This window comes from Coloeus monedula (assembly GCF_965178545.1).
Source record: "Coloeus monedula genome assembly, chromosome: 5".
Taxonomy (NCBI): Eukaryota; Metazoa; Chordata; class Aves; order Passeriformes; family Corvidae; genus Coloeus; species Coloeus monedula.
Window position 1 is genome coordinate 51,323,878 of NC_138785.1, and position 26,514 is coordinate 51,350,391.

General features: G+C 42.7%; 1 protein-coding gene across 1 annotated transcript in view; it reads right to left on the reverse strand.

Annotated features, from left to right (window-relative positions):
- LIMCH1 (LIM and calponin homology domains 1) overlaps window positions 1-26,255 on the reverse strand; it is a 176,732-nt gene extending 150,477 nt beyond the window's left edge. Inside the window, exon 1 of the mRNA XM_082281829.1 lies at window positions 25,877-26,255. Coding sequence (XP_082137955.1) covers window positions 25,877-25,972 — 96 coding nt within the window. The 5' untranslated portion in view covers window positions 25,973-26,255. The remainder of the gene's footprint in view (window positions 1-25,876) is intronic.
- Window positions 26,256-26,514: the final 259 nt, after the last annotated feature.

Sequence of the window (26,514 nt, forward strand, 5' to 3'; positions counted from 1 at the left end):
GTTTAATGAACATATATACGTATGCCAACAAGCATCAGAGATTTGAGATACCTTTATTTTACCCAGAGAAATTCAAAGACAAGCAAAGCTTGGGGTTTTTTCAGTAAATTTAGGCAGACTGCTACAGGAACACTAACCTATCCTTCCTCTTTGCAATTCAGTGATGAAAATGAATCACACACATCAACTGCAAATAAGAATGCCCAGAAATGTCAAGAATTTCATAACTGGGGGGAAAATGAAACAAGAAGAAGAAAATTAAAAAAAAGAAAGCCACATGCAAACACAACTTGAAAAAGCCACATACAATACAGCTTCCAGAAGGGATGGGGAGGGGAGGGTGTTGATTAAGAAAATGTAGAAAAATACAAGACCAAACCCAAGAATTCCAAAGTGTGCTGACTCAGTAGAGCGTCTCTTGAGCCCTTTACAGGAGCTTACTTCATTGCAAAATTTGATTCCCTGAACATACATCACCTGTAAGTTACTGATGTGCAGCAGAAAAGGATGGAGACATCTTTACCTTCCCTGAAAGAACATGGGCTGTTTTGTGAAGACAAAGCTGTAGTTTTCAAACTATGTTTTCCTTAAAATCTGTGTATCTCAATCATCATCCCACAGCCCTTTAAGTTCTGGGTTTGGGTTTTATTTTTCTCACACAACTAATTTTTTCTCATCTTTGAACTAAACAGAAAAATCCTGAGAGCCCACTTGTGGCCCCAGGAGCCCTGCACAGAGCTGGGCACCACAGCAGTGGTCTGAGGTGAACCTCAGGCACTGAGAGACAGGGCTGAAGCAGCACCTGACAGCTCATTTGAGAGCAGCCACTCTCCTTTTAACTAGACTGCCACTGCAACACAGCCTTCACCTCATAGCTCTGAGAACAGCAAGGACACAACATTTTTCTGGCTTAACTTAAACACAACAACACTCAAAAAATATAAATTTATGTGCCCTTTATTTGAGCCCACTGCTCCTGGGAAACCCAGAGGTTTGGTCAATAATCCTGTCCACCGTGTTCCCTCCTTGATAGATGACACTGCAGCAGTGGAAACAATCAAACCAAGTATCAGCTGCAATGGAATGAGGAATTAAATACATACTTTGGTGTATTCTGACCTATTACATTTCCAGTTGACATTCTTTCAAGGATAAAGCCCTGCCTAGAGGGTGTTGCAGGGCCTGCTTAGCACTTGAGTGGATCAGCCCATGTCTAGGATGGGTTTTGGCTGGGCTAAAAAGGTACATAAGAGAGCAAGCCATCTCCATGGCATCAATTCTGATGGCAGAATGTGGTCAGCACTTAAAAACAGAGGGGAAACACTACAAGTCTCATGGCCTTGTGAGGAGCCAATTCAGTTTTGTTATGCCTCTACAATGGTTGTCAGAGGCATGTGGAGGAGGGGTGCACATGTGCCACGTGCAGGAGGCAACTAGAAGAAGCCTTGTCCCTGGGAGGACTTTGCCTGGCAACACCTCCCATGAGGCAGGCAGTAGGAGACACCATGGAGGGGCTTCTCCCATCACGTTGCGAAAAGGTCTCCACCAGTGGACAGCAAAGAAAGGTTGGACTGGGCCAATGGTTCCCTGTCAGCGGGCAGACTTTGGGAGGGGCCAGCGTTGGTGCTCACTGGGGTTCGCTATTCCTGCTCGCTCCCTCCTCTGCCCTGGCCCCAGACTGCCTTCTGGCTCTCCTGCCCTCGCTGGTTTGCGCTCACACCTGTCCAGCCTCCCTGTGCCCCTGACCGCTGCTCTGCCACTTTGCCCCGCATCCTTGCCTGGGCTGCCTGCTTCCTTCTCTGCCGCCCCAATCCAGCCGGTCGCCGTGACCTTCGCCACAACCCTGCTCAGAGTCCCGGTGCTCCTGTCGGAGCTCCCACTCACCGTGTGTCTGGTGCCGTCGCCGCGGGAGCCGCGCCCCTCTGGGCGCCATGCAGGCTCGCTGAGGCCCGGCCCGTCCTCACTGCCCTGACTCGCTGGTGGTAATGCCCTCTTTTTCTCTCTGTCCCCTCTCTCTCTCTCTCTCCTCTCCCCCATTCCTTTTCCATTTTCATTTCTTCTTTTCTGTCTCTTCTAGCCCTTTTTCATTTGGGCAACTCCTTTTCCTTCTCCTTTTCATTATCAGTAAATGGTTTTTCCGATACAATGTTTGCCTCATTTGGCTTAATTTCGTTCCCAATCATCCATTTTTAAAAGAACTCTCCGCAGTTCCCCACAGTGGAACGCGACAGCCAGGAACAGTGGATGACACCACGTCTTTTTTGAGGCCCGCAAACCATTTGGATGAAACAGAAGAGGAGGGAGAGAATCAGGATCTGGGTGGAAAGGGAGGAGGAGGAGGGAATTCCAGGAACAGTTGGACATGACAGGATATTTGGTTTCAGTGTATGTTTTAGAAAAGGAATGGCACGCTTGAAGATGGCAACAGGCGTCACTCAAGCTGTGCTCTTGATATAGCCTTCCCGTTCCAGAGTATTCCCCATTGAGCAGCTGTATCAGTGATACAGCTGGATGAGCCTTGTCACCAAATTGACAAGCCAGGCTCTTCTCTGCAGGCACGCAAATGTCCCCATTTATTACAGAACATTTTATGGGCACCATAGCTGGCTAGCAATACCCTGTCTCACCTCAGATGCCCTAGCTCAAAAGGCACATTCCTAGGTCCAGCTGGAGACAATACCCATTTACTTGTGTGCCTGCCCTAGAGGCAGATTTTACACAGAATGCTGGAGAAGTACAGCTGTTTCCATACTATTAGTGCTGTTTACAATATCAACTAGGTACAAGTGATTCATCTTGATTATCTGGTTAGATTCTGTTTACATACACCATGGGGTAACAGTTACCAAGAATTAAAGGACTCAGCTGTACACTAGGTCCTGTTTCCACTCTAATATGAGCTAAAATCTGCAAAGCAAGAGATAAGGAAAGGGTGGGAAAGAGGTGTGATTCTCATACCAGAGAAAGTTACCTCCCAGAGGAACCTGCCTGATAACACTCTTAGGGGTCACGGTTGCAAGCCCACCAAACTGACAGTGTGGAAGCAGGGAAATACTGCTGCCGGGGCTCAGTGGCTTGGGTGGAAGGGCTGCATGCAACAGATATCCTTAGCCTTACTGAAGCATCAAGGCTCTTAAATGTGCTATGCAACAACAGCACCTGGGGGCCTTTTGAAAGACAAGTTAGGTCAGAAATCTGGCAGATGCCCCTGTTAGAAGCTAAGCATGTTCCCTGGTTCAGCAGTGATGAGGAGATCTCTGCTACAGAGAGTTAAAAAAGAAAATCCACAAACAGGCTATTTTCCAGGATGCCAGCCAAGTACAATGGAAAACGATGCTGGCTGTGCTCAGCCAGCCTCACCTCATAGCAAAGGCCATCTCTGAGATCAGCCTTCAGAGAGACAGGTGGTCTTTTAGCTAGAGCTGAGGGCCAGCCTACATCAGGTGATAAGAGCTGCCTCCAGCTGTGTGAAGCTGGTCACCCTCTTCATTCCTCTAACTGCAAGCCCTTAACCGAATCTAAGGGGGAGGGATGAGATGGGCAGCTGTCCTGCACCTACATATGTTCAACACTGTATCCATGGCTAGATGGAATAAAACCCAGCTGAAGACTGACAAGCAAAATCCTACGTCAGTCCCTGTGTGTCATCCTGCTTTGACTCATAAATGCATGTGAACAGCTGTAAAACGAACTTCAACTCAGTTTGTCGTAACATTGTTACGTTGAAATTCATTTTCCCCTGAAATAGAGATGGTGATGCTCCTTGTGCTGGCAGTCACAATAATCTCCACAGGAACTGAATTTACAGAATAAATTTAAACTTCAACACCATCTTGCCCAGTCAAAAGTTAATATGCCAAGAGAATAGTTTACATAAAGCTCAGATATTCATGAGACAAATTCATGAGACAACATTCTAGTTTTTGACAAAGCCAATTAAGAAAAGTTCTAGCTTTAGAATTTTCATTCACTGCCTTTACTTAAGTACTGGAAAAAAACCCATCAAGTTCTTTATGAGGTGGTAAGATATGACAAAGTTCTGAATCAACTTTGTTTACTCAAATCTACCACTAAGAGTTTCTTAGCAAATTGTAACGAATGAATGATGCATGGTTTCTAGTTGTGGTATAATTGAAAACATTTATTAAAAGTGTATATAGTTTTTATAATATTTTCACTATCAGATTAGAATAACATGAACCTGGATAGTCAATAGTATAAATGTTCAGATGTCTGTTAATTAATAATATACATGATCAAATCTTTCATAGTAACATCAAGTTTTTTTCCCCTAAGACAAGTGTTTGTTTAACAATTTCTTCTGCACAACTACTGTGCTCCTATTACTTATTACATTTTAGAAATTTTGTTATTTCTCTCCTGCCTTGATGGAATAGACTTTTCTTTTATAACTAGAAAGTCATTATTCTCTTATTACAAGCTTTCTTTGTTTTCTTTTCCCCCAGAAAATCTTTTTTTTCATGTGTATAGGTCTGCTTGTTTATTTCCACCCCAATTTATGTTTGTTTTCAGAATTTGGGTTCTCAGTAGCATCTAATGAGTGAACTGAGTATCAACAAAATACAGATTTTAACTCAAAATGCTTGATGTTGTCCTAATACCACATTAAACCAAACCACAACAGGACTTATAAGAGTCATAAGACTCTCAGGCAAATGCTGAGAGACCCTATTCAGAGAAATCAAAGGAAAAAAGCTATGAATGAGTCTGCAAAAACATATCCCACTGCCCAAAACCTCAGCCCTCAGGTTTTAGATAAATGGTAAATTGTGGCTGTCTTCCATAAGGCTTTCTGCAAGGGCACCCAAGAAAGCACTTGGGGAGTTAGCCAGCTGCCCACTTCCACCCTTTGCAGAATACACAGCCTGATTTTCAAAGATGGCAAACTGATGGTGCCCACACATAATTAAGGAATAGGAAGAGAAAACAAGCTCCAGATATGATGATCATGCTCTTGCCAGTAGGATGTAAGTACCTTCTTTACTTTTTTGGGGGCTTTATCTAGAGAACCACAAGATAATGTCTGAATCAAATTAGTGCAACAGGCACACTCGCGCTTCAAAAATCCTCTTTTGGATCCATTCTGCCAGCTTCTACCCTTACTTCAAGGTCAGCTACTTTGGGGAAAAGGGTATATTTTCAGTTTTTCAGAAGCCACCTGGACCTACAGGATTTAACATCAAAAGGCATTTTTCTGGTGCCTGGTTATCAAGTGTCTGCCATGCAACTTTCCACGTTCTCTTTGCCATCAACAGAAACCTGCACAAAGCTACCTTGTGCTAAAATCTCAAGTTTCTTCTCTTTTTCCACAAAAGACACTACCTGCAAGCATTTTCCCAGGGTTCCAGCCAAAACTTTTATTCTGCTTACCTGTGTCCCCATTTGGGAGCCTATCCTCCACTTCTACCCACTGTCATAGTGCAACTATTGTTCTGAGAGATGATTTCATGCCAACACACCAAAAGAGACTTGTATGATGTAGACCCTGTGCTTCAAAGACAGACAGATAAGGTTTCCTTTCTGATCAACACTTATCTTGTATAAATGGTAATAGGAGCCTTACAAATGGCATCCTAAAACTTAACTTAAATATATAGCTTTCTGATTCCCTGGAGCTTTTATATGAGATAAACCAGCTCATGTTACAGTGACAGCACAAAACCAGATGCAAACTCCAAGCTTTTATCTCAACATTTAAAGGCTCATCGCGTCTTTGCAAATAGACAATTTTTTTTTAAATTTGAAGGGTCTCCAGGGCATGAATGATTCACCAAGATGAGACAGACATTTCCCTTCTACGTGAGTGTGGTACTATCACTTTGCTGTCCCTAGAGCCTTCCAAGCTACAGAGAAATGTGACATCACTTTAACCACATGGTTGGTGTGCCTGTGTGCACACACTTTCTCTTTAAGTCTCTCAGTTTCATGAAGAATCACCAGCTAGTAGGACCTAAGCTTATTGACAGCTGGCCTCAAAAACAGTTGGCATATTTTACAACTGAAGGGTTGTATGTTGAGACAGTGCTGTCCCTACAACTGCACTGACCCTTCTGGGTTGTAACAGGACTCGTACATGCCCAAAGAAGTCCTATGGGGTCAGAAAAGCAAAACAGCCAACTAGAGTTGTTTGGATTATTTTGCAGTATATTCCTTTAGGGATCCTTTATTTTGCCAAGTACCCACTACCTATGAACATTTAACACATTAAGCTCAAAACATTATTGTATTGTGGCTTATACCAGACATACCACTTAGACTCTAAATCATCCTACTTCTATGCCACCTAATTGATTTATTGATTACCAAGATTAAGTCAAATTTATTATGGTTCCTAGTCAAATTTATTATGGATCCTTATTATAGTGCAGTCCCCATTATTAAAGAGAAATTCATTAATTTCCCCTTTACCACTATAAAAAATTACATGCATCTACTTATAAAAGCACAAAACAGCCTTAGGCAGTTTTTACACCTCATAGCTTGATCAAAATAGGAAAATGAAATGTTTTGATTTTAAAATTTAAAAGTAAAGATCCCTACTTTAAATCTGCCATAAGACACACATTTCAGATGCCAGAGAGCTCCAAATCAATACTATTATACAATAATAATGGGCATAGTGGGTATTAAATTAATCGTTTCAGTTTGACTTTTCGTTCTAATTAACTATGCTTTTACTGAGATAAAGCAGATTTAGAAAAGCACAGCGATAGCAAGCAGATTCACTACCAAGACAAACTGGAAAAATAAGCTTCCCCAGCCTTTGTGACAGAAAAATTTTGATCTAATAACCCTCACATGTTGCATTTCAGCCAGAAATTCAGATAACCTGAATACCAAGGAACAGATGACGCTACACAGTAGGACAGATGTTATGGGCTGGCCTCCCCAGCCCTCCCTCCTACCACATGTCATTTCAAAACTCCTAATATATGAACTACTAATTCATCATGACTTCTTATTTCCAAAAAGTGATCATAAGCATGAAAAATGTTATATTCTAGTTGAAATGTATATAGCAAGCCCAAAAATTTGTGCTGGACAAGGTCTTTAATTGTCATTATCAAGGGACGTGAAGACAGAAGATCTGCAATGCTAGTCAGAAAAGTACTTATATTACAGCAGTTTATCATTTTTAGCAAGGGAAATAAGTCACTACAACTGTATCCTGATAGAATAAAAAAAGGTTTCCTAGCTAGGGGCATTTCAGCCACACTTTCCCTTTAGAACAGTCCCAAACTTTGGAATTCTCCAGCACCCACCACACTGTCCCCTCACTTAGGCTGGTGCTAACTTTAAAGCACGCAGTCCAGTGAGGTATGAGAGTGAGGGAAGTGAGAAGACAGGAGAAAGGAGACTTTCTGAGAATGATTAAGAGTAAAGAACTGGTATTAAAACAAGACAAATTTATTATATCACTCATATCACAGAAGACTGAGACTGAAAGCCTTAGAGACCAACATTTCAGGCAAGGACAATGATATTTCCTTGCCTGTGTAATTTGGATGTAGGCAGCAAAAGCAGGAAAGAATTGCAGGGAGCTGAAGAGATTATCTCATATTTCAGCCAGCTACATGCTTGATCTGAGATCTGAATACTGTCCTGGCTTATGCCACTGTACTCAGTGGAGTCACCAGTCCAATCAGTGATACCAGGATTTGACAGCTGACTACTAGTCACACACTGCTCATTTGCTGTGAGTGCCTGGCATCCCAGCACACGGAAGAGAGCCATAGCTGTGCCTCCACAATGCTATGGAATGCTAAGTACATGGCAAAGAATACAAGGTCTTAAGAGTCTCAAATTAGCATACAGCCTTGAATCAATTTCTCTGTACCACAATTCCAGTACTCACAGTGAAGGCATGCAATAAGGTTCATGTTTGCATAGAACTTTTTTGCAAAGATACTTTAGCGATGAGCACCACAAAAGTCTGAGAAAATAATTCCCTCCTCAGAATTTGGTTTGAACTGCACACAAAGAACGTGGCATAGGACTGCATGTTGAACAGTGAGGAGAGAATGAAACACTGAATAGCTGTTCATTGAGAGCTGCGCTATTCATTCTGTGCACTAAAGAGATACTCAGAAGAAACACAGCAGTGACCACGTATTTAATATGCATGCCCATGAAGGAGAACTGAGCTTGCAGAGACAACACTATTGTGTTATTTTAGCAGGCCTGACCTTGCAAATTTCATCACGTTCTCCAAGACTGAAGACAGAAACATATTACTCAGATAATTCTTATTTCACTTGCATTTAGCAGTCTTCAGCAAAATCAGGCTCTGAGATGCTGGGTACTGTATGAGGAGAGTAAACACCTGCCTGTCTATTTTCCCAAGGAGAATACAGCACACCTCTTGATAATTTAACATTTTTAAGTTTGTACATGGAGTTCAGTCTAACAAATGCAGCAAGCACAGGTCAGGAGATGAAGTGCCAAAAGAGTCAACAGTCAGACAAAGTACACATTCAAATGAAAAGTAGCAGTAAGAAAAAATTTTAAAAGCCCAGTGGAAGAAGGTTTGTTGTGCTCTCCTGAAGTCAAACAGTTTGCCTATGCTTTAGTGGAGGCTAAAGCTCCAGCATTAGCCCAGAAATATCCTACATATACAGGAAACCATAATTTGCATTAGTATTCACTTGTCTTCTTACAAGCTCTGCTGTTCATGGAGGTGTGAAGCTAGATTTTCTGGTACTTTGTACATGAAAGCTCTACTGGTGGTAGAAAGTAAGGTATTCTTGGAGGAATGCACAGAGCCTTCCTCAGCTCTCTGCAATATGATACCAACTGACCTCTGTGGTATCAGAAGCTATCATAATGGATTTTTAAAAAATCATCAGTGTACTTAAAATGCAAATAATTTTGTTTCCCATTTGGATGATGAAATTTACTTCTGCTACCCTAACTTGAAGCCACAGCAAAAGACAGCAAACTGACTAATGCCAAGCTACTCTTAGCACATTAAATTTCTAATGCAAAATTGTAAGTCTCCTGTAAAAATTTAGGTATATAATCTCACAGTAACAACAACTACCAAAAAGCCAGAAGGACTCACACTATCTAAAGTTGCAAAACTTACCCCAAAATCAGAGTGCTAGAGAACAGAACTAGTAAACATCTGGACTCAATAAGGAAATGAGACACTATCACCAAGGGTGAAAATATACAAAATATGGTCTTTCAAGACACACAATTATGAGATCTCCCAACCAGGAACTAAATAACGAGATCATCTTGAGCTACAATCTCAACTCCAGACTGGGCCACTTTCAAAGGCTATCAAATTCCAAGCAGTATTTGTAGTACAAGTATTACATAGGAATCTCTGTAGGCTGCTTTATAAAAATAAAAATGAAAATGAAAGCCAGCTGATGGGCTTTTGGGCACCAATGGGCTTTGGCTTTGTAGGGCAGGACAGGCAGTTTTTATCCAGTTTTTAATCGCAAAAACAACAAAGGCCCAGAAAGTTCTGTTCCATTCCCACTTCCAACAAGCTTAGCTGGATCATCTGCTTGGTCTGCAATGTGGCCCTAAACCTATCCTTGGGATGGCAAAGTACAAGACAGTACATAGAGAAGGAATGGGATTTAAATTATTTGGTCTTTGAGAGAAAGATGGATATATACATTGATTCTATTATTTCAGAAAAAAAAGTATTTCTCAGTACTTATGTAGTAAATCTTTCTGCTGATGATATTCAAGTAAGCAGGTCATTTTTCACAGTCTTGAGTTTTAAGAAGATGAACCCTCTGATTACAGACATAAGGAATTTTATACTTTTTCAATACTATTTAACACTACTGTGTCTTTCCAGAGAAAGAATTCTGCTGTGCCAGTTCATACTCATGAAAACCCCTGCTTTTCCAAATATTTTCAAATATAAATTGGGCTGGTATTTGAAATTAGTAGCACCTTAAACCAAAGTCAGTTAAGTCTAAAAATATAACACACATCAGCTGAACAGAGCGTTGGAACTTTATCTCCAGTTGAAAGGGACATTACTCCTTTTGCCCTTTTATTCAAAACTGTTCTTTTTAATAATGAAAACCACCTTCTTTTTTCTTCTTTCATGCCCATGGTTAGCCCACAAGGGTGCTCTCACCGGAAGCATACCAAATTCATTCAATGTCCTCTGACAGCAGGGTAAATAAGATGAGCCAAGAGAAAAGGTATTGACATGATAAAAACTAAGGGGTTATCACTATTCTTTCTAGAATTACACCAAACATTATAGATACAATGTGTGAGTAAGTGGCACTAGAGCTGAAATTGGATGCAGACCATGAGAGAGTAACACATAAGCTTAACATTTCTTCATTTTGCAATAGATCCAAGGCCAGTAAGAAACATATTGGTAAAGAAGCAGATGTTCTGAGAGCATGCAACCCAATCAGAGTTCTTCCTTGTACCTGCTTAGCAGTAGTAAAGCAGCCTGCAGAGGGAAACAGCTTCTCCATCCAGCCTGGACCAGTGCCAGGATAAACTAAGCTACAGATCCAAAAGAGAACTGATCCTTGATTTTAATTACAGTAGGAATGCTTACACATTCACTTAAAACTGTGACTCCCAAAGCACAGGACAAGTTACTATCAGGTGACTGCCGAGCAGCAGAGAAGTGAAAACAATGCCATTCAAGCACCAAGTACCCCCAAAACACAAAGCCCTCTCTTCTAGCTACACCCAGCCCAACTGTGCTGGCAAGAACCACCTCCTTGAGAGATGAGGATGTCAGGTTGGAGGGAAACCACCTGCACCACCAGCACTGGCAGAAGGAGATAGCATCAGTGTCCTCATCACCACCACTACAAGTACTCTCTTCCCAGGATCACGCTATTCATGGGACCAAATCTGGAAATGAATTCTGAGTGACCTTCTTGTTGCTTATGGACTTCACCCAGTGTTCAAGGAACAGTCGTATACAGAGTCTCAAGCCCACATATGGTACCTGTGCTACCTCAGGAAAAAGCAACTCTAACCCAAATCTGGCTCTTAAGGTTTTAGCTTAAAAATATTGCTGGGAAGGGGAACAGGTAGAAAAATTAGGGTATTTATAGTAAATTTTTACTCTTTGCCCACAGGGCAATTAAGCTGGAACTCCAACTATGAAAGATGTAGGGCAAATTACAATTTTTAAGCACTGCAGAATTATTGATTTTGGTCTGCCAAATGACAGCACACTACCAGCAAAGGGTTCTGGCTGCAGAGAGCCCTTAATCCCAATGAATAACTAACTGGGAATAATGTCAGCAAAACAGCTGTCAGGATGAAATGCTGTTCAAGTCGACTAGAGGAACAACTGCCTAGAGCTGGAAAGTGGTATGTTCAGCCCAACCTCAAAGCAAAAGCAGGAGCTCACACCACAGTTTAGCTAAAATCTGCCTCCACCACCTTCTATCTTAAAAATGGGTTTTATGCAGGATAAAGACAGAAGCAGTAAAGGAAAGAAGCAACTATTCTCTTCAGAAACACAGCAGGGTAAATTTGGAATTAATTTGAGAGTTGAGTCCAAGTGTCTTCTGAAGAGATGATCTGACAAATTGGTATCTGTCTGTACTCACGCTTCTCACTTTCTACTGTGATGGAAGGGGATACTAAATGCTAGCACAGAACTACTGAAGAAACAGCTTCACAGAAACAATGTACCAAAGAATCTCTATTAAGCCCTGCTGAGCAACTCACTCTAGTCAGAATTGCTATCAAATATTTCCAGTAGAAAGAGCTACATCTTGCCTGCAACATGACCAGGGCCTGAGATCCCCACTCCAACCAGGACTTCCCAGGGGAAATGGAGATTTTACAGTGGATTAGACATGCCTGATCTAGCTTATATTTTCTGAAGTGCCTGTTACAGGGTGTGTTCTCTTGAAGCTCTTTATCCAGACTCTGCTACTTCTCACTTCTTCTGTTTTCTCAACTAAATTTCTTAAATTTCTTTATTTCTGTGCAAGTTTAGAAATTATATGCACCAGGATACGAAGATACAAGAGGCATGGATGACCAACTGCACATAAATTACTCAAGTAAGGTCGCAGTAACCACTACTCTATATAAAGATATTTTAAACCCTTAAGGCACATAGGATGCAAAAAGCTGGCAGAATCCATGCAAAAATGCATCAAGTGAGTTGGCACCCATATTTCTGTGCATTAACAGATGGATTACTGGGCAGTCATTTACAGACAAAAAATCCCCCAATGTTGCCCACACAAGCACCAAGTAAAATGGTCCAAAGCCCTTCAGTCAAAAGCCATATTTAAGTTAGATGGGCTGTTGATGAGCAAGAAAAAGGCATTTTGCTTTAATAGTAACAACCAAGTTGTAGTTCTCCTAACTTGTATTAGTTCAAATATTCTGTCACTGCACCGGGAGTTAAAAGAGCTATAATTACCACACTCTAGAAATTCCCAAGTGTGCTCTTTTCCTCCAACAGCCTCATCAGACTTCTCTGGCAGGAAGAAATCATGGTTCTGAGGAGTAGGACAAGTGCACAGGTCAACACACGTGGCTTCAAGCTCAGTGGTTCACAAGACATTTTCATGGCAACCCATAAATGCAGTTGTGGAAGAATTGTCAGATAGCAGCTCTTTTCATCTCATGCCATTGTCCTGAGGAATTCTGCTAAGATACACCTCTGGACAACAAAGGACACAAGTGTGCACATTTGAAGTGACCTTCTGCCCTTGTCAGCAGCTTGCTGCATTGTAGAAAGGCCATTTCTCTAACCTTACTTTTTGTTGAAGAAATAAAAGTTTATCCTCAATAGAGTACCAGCAAGAGTTTTTGACATGTGGAAGCATCTCAACTTTGTTGACTCTATCACATCTGCTTCACCAACCATTTACAGTTCTCATGCTGTTGCAGTTCTAAGTTCAAAGCACTCTCCCTCCCCACCAAACACAAAAATAGGAGCTTGTGTTTTGCCCTCTTTGTATGTTTTTGTGTACAGGATGCTTATGTTTTCCCTCTCAGTCTTAAAAGAAAACTTCAACCTGGTTGAAGTTGCATGCACTGGAAAATGTTCACTGCTCATAGTTAACACTGACAGTCCTATCTCCACGAGCACTTTTTCCAACAGCACCTATTTCCTGGGTGTACTGGAGCCTAAGTCCAGCCATGGGAAGCTGTTGCTTTGATGCTTCATATCAGAGTTTCTCATCTGGTGCAAAGCCTGCCCTCACTGCTGCTTCTGAAAATCAGCACCTTCTAGTCACACAGCCCTGTACCCCAAGCATGCAATGATGGGATACTTCCCTTTCCCTACACAGAGACCCCCCCCTTATGGTCTTCCTCCTCTTGGGAGACACCAAGAGACAGGAAAAAGGCAGAAAACAAAAGCTTTCAACACAGTTTGAGATTGCACCACTTCCAACAACTCTGCTCTGGCTTTGATCTATTGATTTCAAGGCCCTTAATGTGGGAAGCTGAAATGCAAGTTTTTTCCGCACAATTTATTACAAAAAAAAGAAAGGAAAAGAAAAAGAGAAAGGAAAAATAGAAAGAGAAATTAAAAAAAAAAAAAGAAAAAAGGAAAAAAGGAAAAAGGAAAAAAGGAAAAAAGGAAAAAAGGAAGAAAAAAAAGAAAACCCAGTATGGCAATGGAGAACTAAGCACTGCACTGAAAAACTAACAAATATTGAGGGTGGATGTAAAAGCCACAAATAGCAGATCTGCCTATAACCAGAATATGCACTCAAGAGTCTTGGTTGAAATCCAAAAATAAAAAGTACAGAATCAAAGCTATTGTTCAGCAGTACAACATCAGAGACACTAGTGAACTACAATGAATGGAAATTATTGGATAAAATCCCACAAGCACTGGTAGACAAGTTTTTTGTTATATCTTACTGGAATGTCATCTCAGAGCTACCCCTGTGAATTTTCATTAAATTGCCCCATAGCTATCTATAACAGCTTTGCTTACTTTCTCCCCTGAACTACTAACAAGAAGAAAAATGAGCAAAAGGAATGAAGTTATGAAGCATTTATTACTGAGATGTGTTTTTAAATAAAAATAGGTATCTTTTCCTGTTTAGGATACTCAAGAAGGTTCTCCCACCAAGTGCAGTGCATTCTTCATAAACCACATATCCTTCATAGATGCAGTCTGATGTTTATCTTTGGAGGGCACCCACAGCAAATGAATATCTGCAAATCTAACTGAGGACTGCTTCCTGGGAGAAAATAATTATTGAAAGATAAGCAAGGGAGGTAAAATTACTTTGCAACTTCACCAGCTTTATTTTTAACACCCTATGCTCCCTGTATGCTCATCTCTTCACAGGACATATCTCACCCTTAGCTGTGCTGTGCCAGTCCGAGAGTCTCTGGATGTCAGGAGCCACAATGCAACAGCTGCCTGTGCTGGAACCACCAGCTGGAACCACCACACAAGAGCCACCACCTCCACTTTGAGCAGTGGCCACACACCTGGGCCATCCTGAGACATCAGTGTAATGCTGCCTACAGCCCACACCACCAGCAGGCAGAAGTACCTGCCTTGACAGAAAGTGCCCTTCAGCCCAGCACCCTCAGCAGAGGAGTGACACGGGCAGAGTGGCTCTGACCTGAGGGAAGGAGAAAACAAAAGTCCCAGCAAGACTGAAGATCTGCATGTTCATAATTAAAATGTTTAGAGGGTATTTTTGCTTCCCTTTAGAAGAGGCAAGCTGTTTCTAATAAAGGATCATTTGAGTTGCTTAAACTTTGCTGATTTTTGGTTTTTTAACATGTTATTCCAAAACTGAAGGCCCCCTTGTTGAAATAAAAATTGGTTTTGGGAGAGGCAGGATATTAGGCTACAGTTTTATATCATTTCTCTGAACTCAGGCAAGACTCACCTTTGTGACTCACTGATTATGACACCTTCTTTTCCTTGCAAGCATAATTTTTTTTTTTTAAACAAATTATTTTCTTGTCTATCTTTAATTGATTCAAACACTGACAGAAGACAGACAGTGCACATGCATACTCCTAAATCTGTACCTTCCTTTTTCCAAATCACAACTTTAAAAAACAACTCATCAGAATCAGGAAAAGGACAAACAGAAAAAAAATACTTACATGGTTATTCTTTTTTTTTTTTTTTTTTTTTTTTTCTGTTTAGAGTACATAGTTACATTTAAGCCTCTGGACTGAAAAAATTCCCAGAGTTGTTTCTGTTGCAATAATATATGTGAGTTAGCCCACTGAAATGAATCACAACAATAGCACATCAACAAAGCCAAGGGATTCAGTGCTGAACATCCTGGCACACTGGGCATCCCTGCCTGCACCAGTCTGACAGAGACAAGGCAGTCACTTCTGCCTCTTCTCATTCCTCCCTCTTTCCCAAACACAGTCAGAAAATGCTCACTGACAAATAGCAGACTTCAGCTAACACACCATTACTCTTCTTAAATTGGAAAAAAAGAAACTGGAAAATACAAGCAAAATTGCTATCAAAGGCATGAAGTTAATATTCAAAACCAGGAATTCAGGGGAAAAAAAAGGGGAGGAAGACTTCAGTGCTTTTCCTCAGACACAGAAGATTCCCTTCTCTAACAGCAGACTTAAAAAAAATCTCTTAAGAATTTTCTAGATTAGTAAAGTTGATATTCGGACTTTCAGTATTTGTTGGAAATGGAGTTGAAAGGGAGGGTCCAATACACCCATATCAGATACAAAATTTACACAAGAAATTAAATCATTATGAGTTCCATAATTTCCTTGAATATTTATAGGCAGATGAAGACTGAAGTGTGAGGTTTGGATTTGGGAGTTACATTTGTACACGCAGCAAGATCTCTAAACTCCACGAGAGCCACAATCTGCTGTGATATGACAGCGTAACACAACCTTGTGCATTTCATGGAGAACAGTGCTGGCAAAGCCCCACAAAGAAACTTTTAACCTCAACCCCCTGTCCTCTGTAGCCATGCAAGCATTCTGCTCCCACTTGAAATCAGTTATTTATGGGCATCAGCCTCTGCTTTTGCAAGGTTGTGCTTCCAAAATGAGAGCAACAGTTACAACTCTTTGTGCCAGTCCTGGACAAGATGCTGAACTACAAATTCCTTTGAGTTTCTTGGCTTTCCGGTTTTAGTGGAAAGATCATTTGGAGCTTTTTCCTGCCACTCTGGAAATGCAAAGATCCCAAAGTGAAAGACCATACTTTTCTTCATCTTCAGTTCACAGCTTCTCCTTCCAAGAGTCCCATCCCATGTAAAGCAACTCAGATGATGCAGTGCTATCAGGCATTATCAATACCCGATGTAAAGCACTTGGCCTGAATTTTTTGCTGAATGTATGTATCAAGATTTATTTATCTAAAAATAAATTTTTAGACTCTTGTGTATTAATCTTTCCATAGATTCTGCTTCCTCACTCTTGATGAGAAAAACTTGAAACACAGCAATGTATGTTTGAGGAACTGCAGGTAACAATTTACTTTATCTTTTAAATGAGACTGTAATCCACCCAGACATTTGACTGCTTCCGATTGCAACACTCCACAGAGATCTACCAACACCTACAGGAAAGAAAACCAGAGGGAATGTATTTACAGTATTACAATGAGGTCTCCTGGGCTTTGTGCATTACATAGAGTATGTGCAGCCACTTTCCATCTATCTTGTAAATAACTGAAGGGCTGGGATTCTTCTAAAAACTGTGGAAAAGCCCAGTGGAGGTAAGGAGAATTTGGATGTTGGAACAGCATAAGGAAAAGCCACCACAGAGAACTTTTCCTTTCAGGTTCTTCCTTAAACTCACAGTGGGATCACACACTGCAAAAATCCCTGTCTTATTTCCATCATGAACCAGGGATCATGAATACTCTCTGAAGGAGCAATTAATGAAGAGCATTTCTCTCCTTCTGTACTCATCCATCCGTTCAGAGCAGAATTAAAGAATTGCTTCCCCTGCCTCCACCATGCTGCTCCTTTGCCTGTGAAGTGCTCTGTGAATCACTGACAATGATGCTAAAGCCAAGAAGCCACAGCAGTATTATTTTTCAGAATCTTAGCTTGTCAAAGTTGATTTCAAAATCAAGCTGTCTTTGATACTAGGCATGAGACCTCTGAACAGCTGAAACCAGCAAAATAGGGTTTCTCTTCAAATGAGCAAATGAAGAGGATTTTCTTATTTTCCTCATCAATCAAGAATTTACTAGACTACTTTAAGTCAATTTTAACATCAGATGCAAGCTCTATTATTAATTCTATTGTTATGCTACACATTTTTCTAGAGTAAGGATTGCTGGCAATAATCATCGTATATGCATACAACTAAAGAAATACCCTAGTTAACAGTAGCAAGTTATACTGGAACTGAACAGAGTGCCTATCAAGGTAAAGGATTCTTATAAACAACTAATACCACAAACAAAAAGCCTCTTAAGGATTTAGCATCTAAATTCTCAAGAATTAAGCCTGCATGTCATCCTCTCAAGATCTGGAAAGGAAGGGAAATAATTTAAATTCCTTAATGGTCAATTATAGTGGTGCACAATGAATTAAATAGCAATAACAAAAAAAATTCAAACCAATCCAAGGAAATTGGTCATTTTTACAGTTTCCTATAATAAAACAGGTTTAGCAAAAATAGTTAGATTGGAAACCAAACATATTTTACACTACCTTGAGGAGTTTCTGCAAAGGAAACTCAGTAGCATACCCTGAAGATGCCTGCCATAAGCCATAGGAGTTTTGCTTTTGTCTAAAGAAGGATCTTGCTTATATAAACAGGCTCTTCACTACAATAATACAAGTGACCTATAAAGTAGCATCAAAAAAAAAAAAATTAAGTGATATTCACTCACCCACTGTCAAGGAGTCACAGATGCACAGAATAACCAGGTTAGTAGGGACCTCAGAAGGCCTCTAGTCCTCCTGCTATGTTCAAGTGCAGCTCTTGGGTCTGACCAAGCCATTCCCAGCTTTGTCCAGACAGGAATGAAACATTCCAGGGATGGTGTTCTTCCACCGTCTCTGGGCAACCTGCACCCATATTCAACTGGTTCATGGTGAAGAAACTTCTCCCTATTATCAAGCCATAACCTTTCCTATTTTAATTTATGACAAGTATGTAATTTTCCTGCCACACACCTCTGTGAAGTGCCTGAATCTGTCTTCTCAAAAACCTGCTCAGAGGTACAGGGATGCTGTGCCATGTCCACACAAAGCCACCTCTCCCGAAGAAGCCCAGCTCCATCACCTTTTCTCTCATGGCAAATATCCCAGCCCTATTGTGAGAAATGAGACAACTCTTAAAAAGATTAATTTATTGAAAACAGAAAAATTGAAAAATTACAGAAATCAGAAAAATATAAAAATTTGGGATCCTATGGCTCAGTAGATGGTATGCCCCAGGAGCGCAGGGATTTGAGATCTTCTGGCTGAGACAGCACTAGACCTCAGGTAGAGAAAAAACTTGCAGTGCTGGGTTGACTTTAAAAAATTACTAAAAGCCCCTTAAAAGGGGTAAGGCTTTTAATGCCCAGCACCGATGTCTCCCACAGCTAGTCTGGAGAGAGCAAGAAGGGAAGAGAGAAGAGAGCCCGCCTCTCGGCTTCGTCCTTTTTATAGTTTTTGCTCCGCCCCCAATCCCCCCACAGCCCGCCCACAGCCCGCCCACAGCCCGCCCCTTCGGTCCAAGGCGATTGGTGCTTTCCCTTTGATGGATCATCTCTGTCCACCAATGGCTCATCGTTGTCAAGGGGGGTGGTATCAGTTAGAGATAAGGGAATACAATACCTTCATTAAAATTCAGGTATTCAGGTTGCCGTGGAACTTGCCTGCAGAATAATGGCTCTGTAGCTAAAAATAGCTGCTGGCTATTAAGACTGGGTGGGGTTTTGGCCTTGGAATCAAAATGCAAGTGAAACACTTACAGAAAGTATTAAAATACATCTAACACACCTCAAAACACTTGTAAAAGTATACAGTAAACACAGGAAAGGTAACTCTTATGGTGTACCAGTGGTTTGAATTTTGAGAAGGGGCAAGTTTGTGATTTCTAACTGGGAAAATTTTAACTGGGAAGGGTGCAACTCTATTAATAAACTTTAAACAAATGGAAACACTGATAATGGAACTGGATTTTTGTACCTGGGCTGATGGGTTAATTGTAACATTCAATTTAAAAATAATTAACTCAAAATTAATTACTTAAAGCACTTAATATGCAAAGACCAAGCACAAATAGGGATTTCATGTATGACACTATTCAGCCTGGGGGCTCCTTCTCAGTTTCTTCCACGTTATCAATGTCCCTCCCACACTCTGGGCTCCAAAACTGGATGCAGTATTCCAAGAGGGGCCTAGCAAGTGCCAAACAGGAGTGAATAGCCACTTCAATCACTACCAGCTCCAGAAGATCATGAAGGGGTAGCCTCTCCTGCTGCCAGGACACCGCAGGCTGTCCCAGCCTGTTTTCCCACAGGTTCCCCCAGTCCTCTCCAGCAGAGCTGCTGCCTCAGCAGTCAGTCCCCACCCTGTCCCAGGTACAGGAAGTATATTTATGCCATTTATAAAATAAAAGGCAGTAATAGGCAGGGATTTCTTCATTTCAAGCTATGGTACATTACTGTTCTTCATATTCTGACAAGGCTGTCTCAAAGACAGCCACAGCCCATTTGCCCAAGACAGCAATTAACATAGCTGGGAGAAGTTTCAGCTATCAATTTTCAATTCATGTTACTGATGCCGTAGTTTCTGTTGTACTCATTGTGATCTAAGGGCCCAAGTGAGACTAGTGGAGGAGGAGGAGGAGGAGGAGAAGGAGGAAGAGAAGGAGGAGGAGAAGGAGGAGGGAAAGCCTAGATCTTCATGGAGTACATGCCAAAATGTTCATACCTTCCCCATGCAGCTGCCCTTTTAAGTGACACTTTCACCCCATAAATGGCTTTTTCATTAAAAAACTGTTTTCTTGGAATGTTTGCAGAGAATGAATGCACAGAATTTTTCATCCATGGATGAAAAGCTCCTAGACTGGTAGATTTTCCAAACAAAAGATAACGCAGTTTTTATAACCTGTCATGAAACGCCACTTCCCAGGTAAGCCGAAACATTTTAGAAGCTGGAAAATTCTGCCGTATCAACCTACTATTTAAGCTCCATACCTGGAAAAGATTCCACCTTCCTTTCTAGAGGACCAATGTTTGCCTTAAAAAGAAATAATTTTAAAATGTAGTTACTAGCAGAACGAGCACAATGAGGTTACATTTTCTGCTGTAGTTACTAGCAGAACATACACACTTGAGGTTACCTGGTGCTAACTGGTCTCCACCACCAACTGCAAAATGGCATCTCAGACTGGTGCTACAGTCAGATCTTTTACCTATTTTAAAATTTCAATACTGAAAGTAGAAATTAATTCAGGTTTAAGACAATTAAGAGCTCAGTCCTGCATTTCCTGACATTATCCCTTCATCAACAGTATTGTTGTTCTGATTATTTTCACCCCTGTGCCAAGCGCTACTTGTAACATGGCTTAAACAAATCTCATGACAAGGGAACTGGGTTCATGTGTACAGCACAGGAGGTTGGCTGTCAGGCAACTGGAGAGGAAAAAATTTCTAGAAGGTGGTAGTCTGACAGGGTCAGAGAGTTCGGGTGAGTTCTTCCACCCCTCGTTAAATCAATTTAGCTCTCATTCCACCAAATTACTAACTGAGCCAGAATGAAGAGGATTCCATCTGTCCTGCCTGTAGTCCCTAAATGCTGCCCAGGAGGAGATGTAGAGGTAGCAGTGAAGAATTCCTCTCCAAGTCCAGTCACTGTAACCACAGTAAAGTTATCCTGCATTCACATACATCTAGGGCCAGGCACCAGCCACACACCTTTTGACTCTTCATGGTTACCTTACCAACACTGCGGGAAGGATTCTTCTGATTTATACCTTAGTTTGTCCACGTATCAGGCAACTTGTCTGAAACACAATTTGCATAGGTTTCTTCTAGTCTGAGAATACACTTTCTCACATTAATAAATTCATTCCCAATACATTACATAAAGTATACAGGTAAGACACTCTTCCAGCAGAAGAAAAAGAACTAAAAAGAAAGGTTAAAGTCTGAGAAATTTGAATGGCAAACACTGCTTGGAGGCTCATTCAGCAACTATTCTACAATATTTGATTAATAAAACCATTCAGTTTTAGAGCTTGGTGCAACATTCTACACTTAAGTGGTTGTACTGAAATATTCTCATGAAGTAGTTAAACTGAATTCTCCAGAAATGCTTGCTGGAGAGGATGTCTGTTGGACTTAATCCATTCCTATCCAAATAATGGCATGACTGTAGTGGTACCCAAAGGTCCCAGTTTGGCTATAGGCATCACCATTCTAGAAACTGTATCAATATTCAAAGGAACTGAAGTCCCTGTTCAAGGATCTTAGAATCAGCTTTGCAGCAAAGGAAGAGTAGATGTCTACACATATTTGGAAATCAGTTAGCTTCCCCAATACATTTCACCAAAAGAGCTTTATCTCTGATGTCCCTCAAAGGTCATACCACATTCTGAAGGGCATGTAAACAAACTTGCATATTACGCAAGTTCAGGCCCCCACTGCAGATAATCCAAACAAGTCCATCACCATCAGGAAAGATTTGGTCAATGAACTACCTTCAACTCCTTTTAAATCTTAAATTTTTGCAGTGGAAAACTCAGCTCTCTGGCTGAGAGAGACACCCTATAGAAACCTTGTTTCCAGACTCCCCGCTCAAGCAAATCACATGAAGTTTATTTGCCTGAGTCACTTCCCTCAATTTATGCCTCTCAAACTATTCCATAGAGAAGTAGTACAGAAATGGCCTGCCTATTCTGCTGTATGATGTGACACATCCAGAAGCATTAGGGAATGCGCATGGTCCTACAGCTTCTCCTAGAAGCAGCACCACTGTTACCAACTGAAAACATCACCTTAAATACAAAAATCTAAGAGGTGTTTTGCTAGAAGGCAAAAAGAAGCCACAAAACACCCAACAAACTTCTCTGGCTGGAAAATTTCTCCTTAACATGAGAATTCTCACAGGGAATGTACATAGGACAAAAGCAGCAGATTCATTAGAAGTTGATGGGGTTTAGCCTACACACATCTAGTGGGAATGATGAAGTCAAGCACTGGTTACAGGGGACAGAAAAACACTGTTTATTATTGCCATACCACTATAAAGGAAGTATTCTTACCAGCTGGCAAAGTTTCTGAGGAATATAAATCTATGGAAAAGCCATCCCTAATTGAACCAAGTCTCAGCAATGAGGAGAGAGCATATTAATGAGGCAAGGCTAGGAGGCACGATGAGGAGATAACAATACCCTTAGGAGTTACACCGGTATTAAATGTGACTTTATTACCATATTATTCTCCTATGAGTCTTTACAGTAAGAATAATTCTTGTTTATACAGATGTTCTTTCCACCACCAGCTATTCTAGATTAAACACATACAGAGAACCTTGATATTTTAAGATTACAGATCAGTAGATTCAATTAGATGTGTTATTTTGCTGTAGTATGCCACTAGGCTTTACAAGACAGATATATTCTTTCAGTGAAACTGAGATGCATTAATTGAAATGAGATACCACACCTTTAATAATGCAGACTGATGTAGCTGTCTCACATGGGTTTTTCATTCAGTGGCTTTATTTTAAGTCCTCTGAGTGCTACTAATAAGGTACATTTTATCATTAAGAGGGCATTCTTCACTTCAGTAGTACATGCCAAGCTAAACTAAACTAACAGTTTATAGCTTTGTTGGTACAAGATGGATACAGTTGATATTTATGCAAAATTAAGCAAGCCTGAACTCTGGATTCCTACCACAGTCAAAATTCCACAGAATTCCAAAATCCCACAGAATTCCAAAATCCCACCTTCTGCAATACAGAGAAGAAACCAGATCTATCACCACTCAAAATACTCTCTTACAAAACACAGCTTGTTAAATATATAAGCAGCCTTGGCAGTAAGAGTCAGAGCTCTGGCCTTTTTCCCTGCTCAGGTGAACACCTCAGCGCTACTGGGTCAGAGCTCCAGGGAGAGACAAAAGGATTAGTACAAGAATCCACCAAACTCAGTGCAATTTAGACCACAACTACACTGCAGCATGAAGATTAAAGTAAGGCTGGCAGAGAAAAAGGAAGGCTTCTGGCACCCAAAAGACCAGCTCTGGTAAAAGGGGCGAAGACAAGACCCCTAAAACCTCTGCAGCAATGGAACGGAAGTTCCTTGATCCTTGCAAATCTAAACATTCATCACTTAATGTCTTGGCTGCCCATCCACAAGCAGAGGAGAAGCCTCCCATTCCAGTCCCACCAGAGGAGAAATGTACTGCAGACCACAGGGTGGATTTCTGTCAACCCTACAACAATAGTGACAGCACTCACACAAGGATTTAAACCAGACAAGAATCCAACAAGCAAGTCGCACAACTTAATCGTTAGAAGTAAAAATGCACAATAAGCTCAGAGAGTTTTCAGACTGTCCATTTCTACTTTAATTTCCTTGCATGGCACTATTTTACAGCCTAAGACAGGTTTTAAGCTTACACTGCTAATATTCTCACTAGCTTGTCTGCTCCATACTACAGGTTCAACAGCCCTGCTCACAACCATAACAATTTCTTTTATTTTCATTTGAGAGAGGTGTAATTTTAAATGGTCAGAAGGGAGCTGGAAGATACAACGCACTGGACATTTGCTAATATCTCTAGGCCCGAGAATAAACTGGTGAGAGACAAGAACAGAGCCAGCTGAAGCATATGGACCTAGTAGCCAGACACAGCATGACCCCCATTTCAGGTTTTCATGCAAATCAATAGGGCTTGGCACACTGAATGTTGATACCTGGATAATTTCTTATTTTTTTATTTCTTTTTAAGAGTGATATTGCTTTTCAATAACTTTGCGCTAGCATATCAAATTCTCCGTAATTCAGTCAGTTCAAACCATCCAGACTTAGAACAGTGGATGTTGACCAGATTTTTGGAAGAGGTAATAACCCTCATGCTCCAGAGCTTAAGCCAAACTGGGATTAAAAGGAAATACAATGTGTTAGGCAAATTAAACCACATTTGCTTCACTGGCAACTTCCTCCTTCTTTCTCTTAGTGGGAGCATCAACTCTGGGCATTGCTGGAAAGGCAGATGCTTCCCTCTCACACCACAGCCATGGCAATGCTCCAGGCTCCTGACACACTCTCCTCAGGCAAGGGGACGGCTGCAAAATTAGCAGTACATTACAGTTCTGTCATTCATGCATCAAGCAGATTTAAAAAGTGGAGGACGCACAAGAAGTTATTGACAGCTTCCTCTGTACACATGGAACTCCTGGGCTTGCACGGAGAACACAGAAGCTAAACAGCCCTCCTGCTCTGCTCACCAGGTCCTGCATAGCACAAGAGACAGGCATGAGACCTCCTGCCAAAGTGAACTGTGGAATAAACTGCCCAAGAGAGAAGTTTCTGCCTGACCCCCAAGGTTCTGTTCTAATACAGGAAGACTTACAGCCCCTTAATTATTGTCGTGCCTGGAGTTGCTGATGACAGCTTCGTTATCTACAGAGAACTGCTCCACCATTGAGTTCTTGGCTTCATTAGCAGTCAGCAGGACTGACGGTCACAAGATATTTTTATACCATATGTATGATGGAGTCATGTGCCTCTCTCTCAGTCCTCTGTCATAAAGAAGGCTATATAGAAACTGCTGTATTCATCTTCCCAAAACAAACTGTGTTTATGTGCACTTCACTTCTCCAAGCTGCATGCTCACCTTTTCTTGGCACAAAAGTCCTTCTTTTCATATTCATCGTTGTTCCTCTGCCTCTGGTCCTACACCAGCCAGAGTCACATCATGTCAGGGCCAATTCCCTGAAGACTGACACAGCATTACTTTTCCAGTTGATACAGTGAAACATCACAGTCCAAAATTCCCAGGGCTTCACAGAATCTTAAAGTCACAACAATTTTTACAACCTTTTGCCTAATCACTTTCAGAAAACAGAATCCACTGAAGCTTTCTAAAAGCTGCAGATTAAATTCAAAGCCCACAGCTGAAGGGAGCAGCTACCCTGGTATCTGGGTTTATGCCACCTTCACGCACGTTCTGTGCCGGAAATCAGATAGAGAGCTATTTTAAGCGTCTCTATTGGCACATGCCAAAATATTTAACTATTAAATTTGACCCACCACCTGCCCATCTTTCCGTTTTACGGCGCGAGCAAACAGCAAGCACATCTATTTTTTCTGCCCTGCTTGAACAGCGAGACTAAGTATCTCTCCTTGGTCGGCCGAGGGACGGGAACAGGGGCAGCAGGGCTGTCCCCGGCCTCGCAGCCGTGACGGCCCGCCCCTCCGCGCACTGCGGAGCGCTACCTGCGCGGCCGCCAGCCGCGGCCCGGGGAGCCGGCGGGGCGCGGGGCCGCGCGTTTCCCGGCAGGGCGGGGGCCCCTCGCCGCCCCCGGGAGCCCCGCGGGGACGGGGAAGCATCCGCGTCCGCTCCGTAGCTCCGCGCACCTGCCCCGCTCGTGTTTACAGCCGTCCCGTTCATCCCAACGCCGGGGGCGGGGAGGGGAAATGCGATTAACAGATTAAGTTTGGAAGAGACGGAAGGGGGGCGGGGGCCCATCCAGAGGCGCGCACGCTGCGCGGGGGCTGAGCGGCGGCTCGGTCGGCCCCGGTTGCTTTCCCCGCAGCGAGGAAAGCTGGGGAGAGCGGCGGGGAGGCCGGGACAGAGCTCAGCGTGGAATAAAACGCCTACAATCCCCGGGGGGACAGCGGCTGGGTGGGGGGAGGGAAGGACACCGGGTCGTCCCGCGGGGTATCCCCGATGGGGTCGGACGCCCGCACCCCTGCCATCCCGCGGGCTTACCTCGATCCACTTCTGAGCCTCGGTGAAGGCCAGCTCAGGCTGGGGGGGCTCGGGAGGAGGCTGAACCTCTCCCAGCTCCAGTCCAGGACTGGCCATCTGCAGGGCCCGGGCGCGCCGCGGCTGCGGCGGGGGAGAAGCCAGGCACCGAGTCGCCAGCCCGGGGTGAACCGCGGCCGCAGCGAGGGGGACACCGGAGGCCGCTGCCTGTCTCTCCCTGTCTCTCCCTGCCTCTCCCTGCTCGCAGCCGCCGGGGCGGGAGCCGGGGGCGGCGGCGCTCCGCAGCCCGGCTGGCTGCAGCTCGCCTGCGGTAACCTCTCTCCGCCGGTGCCCCGTCCGTCCGCCCGCCCTGCCGGCTCGGTCCTCCCTCGCCTGCCGCCCCGCCCGCCCCGCCGGCGGAGCGGAGCTGCGCTACGCTGTCCTGAGCTGCCAGCTAAAAATAAAACAGACGGGCGAAGCCGCTTTGCCTTCAGCCCATGCAAATGCCCGCGCCGCCGCCTCCCCGCCGCGAGCATCGCATCACGGGCGGCGCTGCGACCGCGGGGGAGGGTGGGGGGGGGGGACTCGGGCACCCCGCGCGGGGGACAGGGACGATGATGGCAAGGCACTCCCTGCTTGGGGAAGAGCGGCTCTCCTCACCC